Source organism: Pyxicephalus adspersus, chromosome 9 (genome assembly GCF_032062135.1).
Source record: "Pyxicephalus adspersus chromosome 9, UCB_Pads_2.0, whole genome shotgun sequence".
Classification (NCBI taxonomy): domain Eukaryota; kingdom Metazoa; phylum Chordata; class Amphibia; order Anura; family Pyxicephalidae; genus Pyxicephalus; species Pyxicephalus adspersus.
The window spans coordinates 1239328-1249140 of NC_092866.1; the positions used below are offsets into that span (position 1 = coordinate 1239328).

Consider the following 9813-nt stretch of genomic DNA (forward strand, 5'->3'; position numbering starts at 1 on the left):
AGGTAGGTAGGTGGGAAGGCTGTGTATAGGGTAGGTAGCTGGGAAGGCTGTGTATGGGGTAGGTAGGTGGAAGGATGGATAGGTCTGTTTGTCTCTCTGAGGTGAGAGTCAGGTTAGTGGAATACCAGAGAGGAGGATGTTGCAGTAGTCCAGATGAGGGATGATCACTGCTGATGATCGCTGCTGACGGGGTGACTGTCATATCACTTCCTTGTCACCTCCAAGGACCAAGAGAGAGGTGTGGATTATTGGAGCTGCACCACATGTAACTATCTGGCTGGAAAGTTTTTCTTTTTTTGCTGTCCAGTAAACTTATCAATGACCCTGAGTGACCACTAAAGCAGATGGATTGGAGAGGGGGAGGGGGTTCTTCCCAGCCAGCGGCTCAGGAGTTAATCAGTCCAGGTCTCTTTCACCCTGGCTATACCTAGCAACTGGCTGATAATAATTCTCCCCATTAACAGCAGTTGAAGATGGTGTGATAAGCCTATCAGCCTATGACAGTGCCTGTGATTACTGCACAAAGTGCATGTTTGCATACGGCCCGGCCATGATAACCAGCAACAGCCCAGATCGATACGTCCCATAAAAAAAGACGACGTCAGGATTATTAATAGCCGCCCCGGGAGGATGATTAACATCAGATCGATGAGGATTAAAACCGCACCCCAAAAAGAGACTCTGCAGGAAAAACACATTGCATCGCCACCAATTGGAGAACGCCATGAAACTCCGTCAAGCACAAAACCAAAAGTTTTCCTAAACTATCCCTACCATCCTCAGCTATGTGTCACTTCCAGGTATTCATTACCGCAAACAGAGATCATAGTATGACAATGCCCTCAGCTTCTATTCTCTCCAGGAAGATGGGGTCACCAATGTTCGGGCATCATTCAAAGTCATCATCTACCTCCCGGACTGAGATGCCGGCTCAGAGATGACCCAATCATGTAAATCCCGGTGTCTGTGCAGTGTGAGGATTTCTCCTTATTGAAGTAAATCTCCTCTTTACTAAATTTATGATTTTTCTTATACTGACATCCCAATACCAGGCCCACAGATCCTGAGCCTTTGCACGCAGGGCTGACAAGGAAAGGTTACAGTCCGTGTTATTATTATCAGCCACCTGCCAAGTCATTGAGCATTATTAGTAACATGGACAAAGCACTTGTTATGCAGCGTCACCGGGGTGGGTCCCTTATCGGCTGCTATCAGCGTTATCATTTCCCATGACTTGACAGTCAGCAATCAGGGGAGGGGAGAGCTCACTTTTTCCCAGAAATGAACTACAAGAACCAGCGGTGATTAATCAGATGGGATCTTATGTGTAAAGCTGTAAACCCTCTGACATCCCTGACTCCTAAACAGGTTTGCAACACTGCCATGGCAGGGGTCACATGGCAAAAGACCTGGGCCAATCAGCGAGTATAAAAACCTAAATAAGCCAAAATAAATATTTTGTTTCATACAGAACACACAGCGGTTACTGAAGCAACCCTTAAGGTATGAATATAATAATACACCAAAAGTAAGTGTGCGTACCTGAGCCGCAGGGGGGTGTGCCCTCCTCATGCAGGTTCGCCGGCGGCTCCGCTTCACCCATCTCTTGATCGGTAATTTGTGGCACAGAGCTGCTGGGCTCTCCTGTTAATAAAGAGCGACATACACAATAAACATTTGTATCAGTGAACTCAGAAACCATATGAGGGGAATTCTGTAGTTAGTACAAGACGCAACCCTATCAGAAATCCCCGAGATACACAAAGCAGTTGTAAAATGGAAATAGGAAACAGCAATAAAACAATATAACCATCATACATACAGTGACAAAGGTGTATGAACAGATAAACTTTGTAAATGTATTAGAATCTTCCCTTCAATTCCTTACAGAGATTATAGAGCTCTTCTCTAAGCAAAACTGAGAAAAGTTTGGCCTGGACTTTCACATTTTTGAGTGTGGATCACTGGAATGAGCATTACAATTTACAACTGGACATCTTATTTGCTGAACCTTACAAAGCCCCACCCAGGAGGAGCGGAGATACCTTCTGCTTCGGCTGTGTCGCTGTAAGATGGACTTGAAGAATCGCAATCTAATTCTTCCAGGTCAGAGACTGAGCCATCCTTTTCAGAAGTGTTCAACTCTAATGCCAAATTGTCCTCCGCCTCTTCCATTTCACCGAGAGAACCTGAAATGATAAAAAATAATATGATAAGGGAAAAATATTTTAAGTAAAACCTAAGATTCAAATGTTCATTCAAGTTTTTTTTTAGGATGTTAAGATTTACCCCCAGACGTTTGTGTCTCTGCCCCTCCCACAAAGAGAAAAGTTCCCCCATACCTCATGTCTCTGCCCCTCCCACAATGGGGAGATTTACCCCCAGACGTTTGTGTCTCTGCCCCTCCCACAAAGGGGAGATTTCCCCCAGTAGTTTGTGTCTCTGTCCCTCCCACAATGGGCGTATTTCCCCCATAGTTTGTGTCTCTGCCCCTCCCACAATGGGGGGATTTCCCCCGTAGTTTGTGTCTCTGCCCCTCCCACAATGGGGAGATTTCCCCCGTAGTTTGTGTCTCTGCCCCTCCCACAATGGGGAGATTTCCCCCAGTAGTTTGTCTGCCCCTCCCACAATGGGGAGATTTCCCCCAGTGATTTGTGTCTCTGCCCCTCCCACAATGGGGAGATTTCCCCCAGTGATTTGTGTCTCTGCCCCTCCCACAATGGGGAAAGTTTGCTAAAGTACCACCCTCCAGAATTGCTTAATTATTTTACTTAACGTCTATTCTTCCACAACACTGTGCCAGGACAATACACACAACAATTTGAATAAAAAGATCCACCAGCACCATTTTTCTGGACTTGGGCTGTTCCCATGTAAAGAAACAATTCCCGCACAATTCCGCCTGTATCAGTCATATTTTTCCACCCCAGTAAGTAGGAGCTGTAGGGGGCAGAAGCGGCAGTTGTGCTCAATAAGTGCGTTCAGCGACGTTTTTTGGGACAAGATAGGGACGGCGCACCATTCCCAGCAGACCTCAGAGGCTCCCTGACTTCAGGCATGTATATTTACGCAGCGAGAACAAAGGCCTTATAATCTATACATAGCGCACAACAATAAGCGTGAAGAAAGGAACCGCCGGAACCAGCGCGGGCGAATTTTCTAAATGTGCTAATTTCAGTTCCAGCACAATTAAAGTCTGCACTGATAATGCTCAGAAACAATCAGCGGCTAACAAATCGCTTCTCTCCTCTTGTAAATGTAACGTCGTTAAGCTAATTCCTTCGTTCACGCCTGCACGGCTTCTGGGTGTCTGATAAAATTAACCCTTCGCTGCTCCGGTCACATGATCCTAGAGGATGCAAATGCCTTCCCGGAAAATCTACTGGATGCGGGCCACACAGGGATGTAAGAAAGAAATTGGCTGGATTTGGGCATCTACACTGTAAAGGTAGAGAGACACTTTAACATTTGCCCAAATATTTCCTTTATACAGGCTCCTAAAACACTTGTCCATACATCACACACCACACCATTATGATCCCACCACCATGTTTCACAGTTGGAATAAAGATGTGACCACCAACATCTGGCAAACAAAAACTGTTTCAGAAGTGATGAGGACCAATGGTAAGCCGGCAATGTCAGCAATTAGTTTTCCTTGGTTAATGATGTTCTGGTTGTAACATTTGGGAACACAGATGTTAAAATATGAACACCACTATATTCCATCCAGTGTCATTTCCCGAGCGGTTAAGGGTGCAAGGGGCTTTAAAGCTCCTTTCAACTACCCTGGACCTGTTTTTGTACCAGAAATGTCAACTGGAAATGTTGAAAAAATTAGATTCTGGAAAAAATTAACTTAACTCTAGCCAAAGTCTTAGGAAATCCCTCTAACCCTGCAATAGTCTCTGCCCCCAAATAATGGTGCGATCCGATCCAGTAGTTGCCCCTACCCCTCCTACAATGGGGGGATTTCCCCCAGTAGTTTGTGTCTGCCCCTCCCACAATGGGGAGATTCCCCCTCCATATAATACTTATCCTGAAAAAAAAAGCGGACGTCCTCCTTACGGATATCAGAAGCTGTATCGTCACCTGGACAGAGCTAGCGGATTTATTTGGGCTCTGTGGGGCCAATATTGCAGACTGGACAGTTTTACGCCAAAAATTGGTGTAAATTTTGGTCACGCTGTTTCTTTACCTGTGAATCTTTTTCCACCATTGCACAGTTACATAGTAACTCAGGTTGAAAAAGAAGACACAAGTCCATCAAGTTCACCCACTAGGGAAATAAACTTATCCCAGATATACCACCCTATGGACATAGCTAATCCAGGAAAGTTGGCCATGGTGGATGCCAAGTCATGGTGGATGCCAGCTTTGTGCCATTTTATTCGTTGTCACCATTACGCTTGCAGCAGAACGTGGCGGCGATGTAACGCAGCATGACCGTGCAAGCAGCGGACGGGTTAATTAACATTTGACAAAAGAAACATTTTCACACCCCGTCTAGATTCCGCCGCGGGAACAGCGTGCATGAAAACTGCCCTCGCAGGCTAATGGAAGCGCCCCGGTTAAGGAACAAAGGATCTTTTCAGCTAACTTTAAATTCTCTATCCGATAAGCATCTGAGATCAAACGCCAGCCGTTCAGCCCGAGATCAATGCAATGAATTTAGTCTTCTGGTAGACAGAAAAAAAATAAAAAGATTAAAAAGGAAATATGGCGATTTGTGACCCAAATTTCATCCCATCCTCTCCCCCTACGCCTCCTGCTCTGCTTCTACTGTCACTTTGGAAAGGAAGCAACTGCCGGAGAAAAAACTCTGCCGGACACAGCAATGGCATTGATGGCCTGAAGAGCTGACAATCTGACTGGTGGGATTAAATGAATAAAAACCTGAAACAGCTACAGATAAACAATACACATTACCTATAGATCCTTAGGAGCTGATAAGATGCCATATAACCCATGCCCGGGAAAACCTAAAATTAGACAGAAATCCAATTACTACTTTCTAATGCAAAGCAAATATTCTAAACCTGCAGCTTGATTGAAGATTCTTGTTTAGGTGCTTCCTGTTAGAAGGTGACAACACTCTGTCCCTCTCTCTCAAATGAGATTCAGCGTTGTCATTCTGCCAAGTGTGCCAACACAAGGCATGGCCCTACCATTGGCAATATTAGGAAGCCTGCCCAGAGCAATGATGAGATGATAGAGCAAGTGCATGTAGACAGGAAGTGGCCGCTTTGGTTTCTATGTGGCCACTGTAGGGGATTCACTCAGTAAATCAGCATTGGACCAGCCAGGTGATCAGCATTTTTGGAGCAATAGGTAAAATACATGGTGTGATGCCAGGGGGTATGGAGAGTTGGCACTCATGGCTTTTTTATGGATGGCTGTACAGGGTAAAGCCATGGGTGCCCACCCTCCTATGCCCCCTGGCTTCACACCAATGTATTTTTTATTGCACACACATCTGCACATGCCATGGATTGGCGGTAAATTGTTTTTTGTGGTGCATTAGCAGCTGTGCAGTAACGCCACAATAAACCAAAAAATTGTAAGAGGACCAAAGAGTTCCTAATGAAAATTTCCTACAGAATTAGGGTCCAAGGTTGGTATCTAGGTGAGAACACTAGCTGCATGGAGTTTGTAGGTTCTCAATGTTTGAGTGGGTTTCCTCCCACATCCTAGGTTAACTGGCTTCCACCCAAATTGGCCTTAGGCTGATGGGGACAATAGACTAAGTTCCTGTAAGGGACAGTTAATATGACAACAGACTCTGTACAGCGCTGCGCTGTGGAATATGTTGGCGCTATTTTTGGAATAAGCAATAAGAACGGTTGGCATTACCAATCAGAATTTATTGCAGAATGACCATACAAAGTCCAATAAACAAAAAGTTAAAGCAAACTACAAAACATTGACAGCAGCTGCGGTTTTCCCAACTGATATTACAGGCATGGCAGCCGATGGAGCGCAGCGCCCGGGCCGAGAGGCAGCGGGGGGGATGGGGCAGACAGCAGGCCTGTGGCGGACTCCATACATGCGGATGGCTAGCACTTATCACCTCCTGCAGACGTCCTCCGGCAGCTCCATCCGTCTCTTCTTCATTAAGCAAATGTGCCGGGATGGGAATGAAAACATAATAGCCATTTGATTTGCTGAGAGATATTTTGCATATTGGTTTGTCGCTGATAGCGGAATTTCATCAGCGTCCTTTTTCATGGTTTAAAAACCGAATTACTCATCTGGCCGGTGCAATGCAGAGGACGAGGAGAATTAAACACCCCCCCCACCCAAATCCTCCATCAGAATCACTGGGGCCATTAAACAAAATCAGCGCCTATTATCAGTGCATTATAACTGGCGACATCTAGCAAACACCCCCAATTCCTGCAAAAGTGGCGGATCCCTGGGACCCCATTCCGGGAGATAAGACCCCATTAACTCATTACAGCCCTAAAATTTACACTTTGTAACGGTCACACCGTAGTTGGCGGTTACCAATAGGTTCGGGAGTTCGCAATAATGCACAAAATAAAATATGGTCCAGGGATAAGGAAGACAACTGATCATATTTATTTTAGGAGGAGACCGAGGAATAGTTTCCTCTTGCCTGCAGCAGACTGATGACATCATCCCAGCCTAGGCAAAGTCACTGATTGGAGCTCAAGGATGACTTTGTAATGATAGAATGATAATATTGCTAAATATATATTGATGGCATTAAAGTCAGTTCATCTTATGTCTTATACACAGGCACAAATGGTCTGAAATGGACCAATCCGGCCGTCTGTGGGGAGATCAAAGAACATTATCATATAAGCAGCACTCAAATTCCATCTTTTCACCCTCACCTACCCGTCTTCTTCTGTCTCCTAAACCCTCACTACTTCCCACCATTCTATATCCCCCTCCTATTGTGTGATACTTCCCCTACCTCCTAGATTGTAAGCTCTTCAGGGCAGGGTCCTCTCCTCCTCCAGTGTCACTGTCTGTCATTTGTAACCCCTATTTATTGTACAGCACTGCGTAATATGTTGGCGCTATATAAATCCTGTATAATAATAATACAAATAATAAGCAGAATGTTACATTATATCGCCATTTATCGAACAATCATCTCTTCACCTTGGCTCAGGGTGCCAATAAAACACCAAATATATCTCCATTATATAACACACCCAATAACGCAGCCGAAGATAAAAATATACAATCACGCCAATCGATTTGATACAACTGATTTGTCAATCCAACTACCAGTTTTAGGAGTTTTATCACCCTATGCGATAGACAAATGTTTCCTTTCATAGTAAAACCCACAAGCAATGGTTATTTTCCATCCTTGAGTAATTGAGGAAACGTCTAAAGAGACCCCATGCCTTGCTATATGCAGCAAAGAGAACCTGTCTCAGTGACTGACCTCACAGGAGGGTGATCTTGCTATGGCATACAATGTTGGTATAGATGGGTGATCAATCTACATACATGATACCGGACAGCGCTGTATTTGCCCCGGTTTGGTCACAGAGGAGTTAAGTCTGATAATTGCGCTGACAGAGGCGACGGGTTAAGGGCCGGGGAAGAGGAGACAGGAGGTACAAAGAAAAGGGGGGAATCCACGGTTCAAAGGACAAAAGGATTCCGAGCGATTGTTTGAGCGCTTCGCCCAATTTGAAGGCTGTATTAACTTCTTTCAACAGTGAAATAATAAACCGTTTCTGAAATGCTCCTCGTTTATCCAGTAAATTAAAAAAAAAAAAAAAGTAGTTTAAAGAGAAAGAATTCCAGGCTGGCAAGTGATAGAGCGGGGCCGTATCAGAGCACAGGCATGCAGACAAGAGCACAGCGATAAGGGGAGACGATAACAGATAGAAAATAGTAACACATCCCAACTTTCCCACCGGCCTAAAGATCATGGGAGTATAGAGAGCGGGCGGGCGGAGGGGGGCGGCAATGACCCCTTTCTGTTCTGCTCACTTATCTGCACCCCGCTTCTCTGCACCTTGATTATAGTCGGCAAACACTTCTCAAGGTTGGGCTTAGGCCTTCAAGGGCTGGGGGGTCTATAACTCCAAGCATGTTCCTCTACTGGGGCAGAAGCACAACCTATGCTGGCTATGAATGTATGAAGTTGGAAGATCAAGTGTCAGGATGAATCAGGAAGTTCTGCTATGTGGTTCCTGGACACCTAACTACCACCATCAGCACCTGACCTCACCAATGGGGGCAATTTCCCACCATCAGTACCTGACCGCACCAATAGGGGGCAAATCCCCACCATTGGTACCCGACTTCACCAATAGGGGCAAATCCCCCACCATCAGTACCTGACCTCACCAATGGGGGAAAATCCCCACCATTGGTACCCGACTTCACCAATAGGGGCAAATCCCCCACCATCAGTACTTGACCGTACCAATAGGGGGCAAATCCCCACAAAATCTTGTGGAAATGCTTGCAGGATTTTAATAGCTGCAATGCCATATTATTGGCCATTGCAGGGACTCTATATTATTAGTCACTGGCTGCCCAGTGGTGGGGCCCGCTCTGGATCCAAAAGAGCATGCTGAAGCATTGATATCAGGGGACAATTGGGGTCTGGCTGGCATGGACATATCTGCGGCACTGCAGATCCGTGGTGTGGGCTCCCCGCACTGCAAGGGTGAAATACTTTTTTTGGCACCTTTACCCACCTCATCCTTCAATCCCCCCGCAGGCAGTGCTCTTCTCTTCTGTCTGACGCTCTGGGTAGTGGGCCAGCTCCCGGCATCCAATCACACAATACAGAACTATCTCCTGGATTGTAAGCTCTTTTGCTCAGGGACCTCTATTCCCGCAGTGTCATTGTTTGTATCTCTCATCAACCCCTATTTAATGTACAGCACTCCGGAATATGTGGGTGATTTATAAATATATATAATAATGGCCGTGTACTGTAGTGATATCAGAGCCAGCAACCAATGGAGGTAGTGCCAGAGTATTAGCCACATGAAGAAGAGAAAGCCCGAGGAGTAAGGGGTAAAATAAACCAAACTGCTTTTGAATCTTACCCCCGGATAAAAAAAATGGGCACCCTTTACCTTTAGGTACAGGGGGAGGCGCCACACCCCAAGCACAACGCACCAGGGCCCCTAGGTCTGAATGGGTCCTGAGACCCTGACCCCAGACTAAGGAGATCAGAATGGAGTAAGATGCCCCCCCCCTACAAAGTGACTGGATAAGGAGCAGATAAGACCCCCTTCTCTCTGTCTCCACAGGCCGTGACCCCAAATCCATCTTCACATTAGCGCAGCCCATGGGCGGCCAGATGCTTTCCATCAGCTTAGAAAGGACTTTGCCTGGTGCACCATCCCGCTCTGATGTTTATCAATCACTTTGCAATTAAGAATCTGGGGGAGAGAAAGTGTTATCTCTGCATAAACCTCTCCTCAAACACTGCGCAGGGGGGCGGCCATTGAACTGCCGCCTGAAATCTCCTTAACTGGATGATGGAGTGAAATCTTCCCTGAGTTATATACACAACACTCCTCTCCAGGTACACAAGGTCAGAGAGACCACGGAGCACAATCCACCATGGTAAGCCATGCGTCAGACTATGGGGGGCTGACAACCAGCATGCTGGACAATCTTCACTGCATGGCAGGAGAAGTAGAGTGTCAGCTCCTCTGTACAGAGACTGATGGGACTGGTTCAGTGTTCTCTGTACAGCACTGCGGTATATGTCAAAGCTATATAAATGTATATTAATAGGGTGTGACTGTGGGGGGACAGAGTGTCAGCTCCTCTGTACAGAGACTGATAGGACTG

At 46.0% G+C, this 9813-nt stretch overlaps 1 protein-coding gene across 2 annotated transcripts in view; it reads right to left on the reverse strand.

Moving 5' to 3' along the window:
• ZFPM1 (zinc finger protein, FOG family member 1) overlaps positions 1-9813 on the reverse strand; it is a 65378-nt gene that overhangs the window by 27039 nt on the left and 28526 nt on the right. For both annotated transcript variants that reach the window (XM_072423007.1, XM_072423006.1), the window contains exons 2-3: positions 2046-2189; positions 1543-1644 (exon numbers count right to left, since the gene is read on the reverse strand). In XM_072423007.1, coding sequence (XP_072279108.1) covers positions 1543-1644; positions 2046-2189 — 246 coding nt within the window. The remainder of the gene's footprint in view (positions 1-1542; positions 1645-2045; positions 2190-9813) is intronic.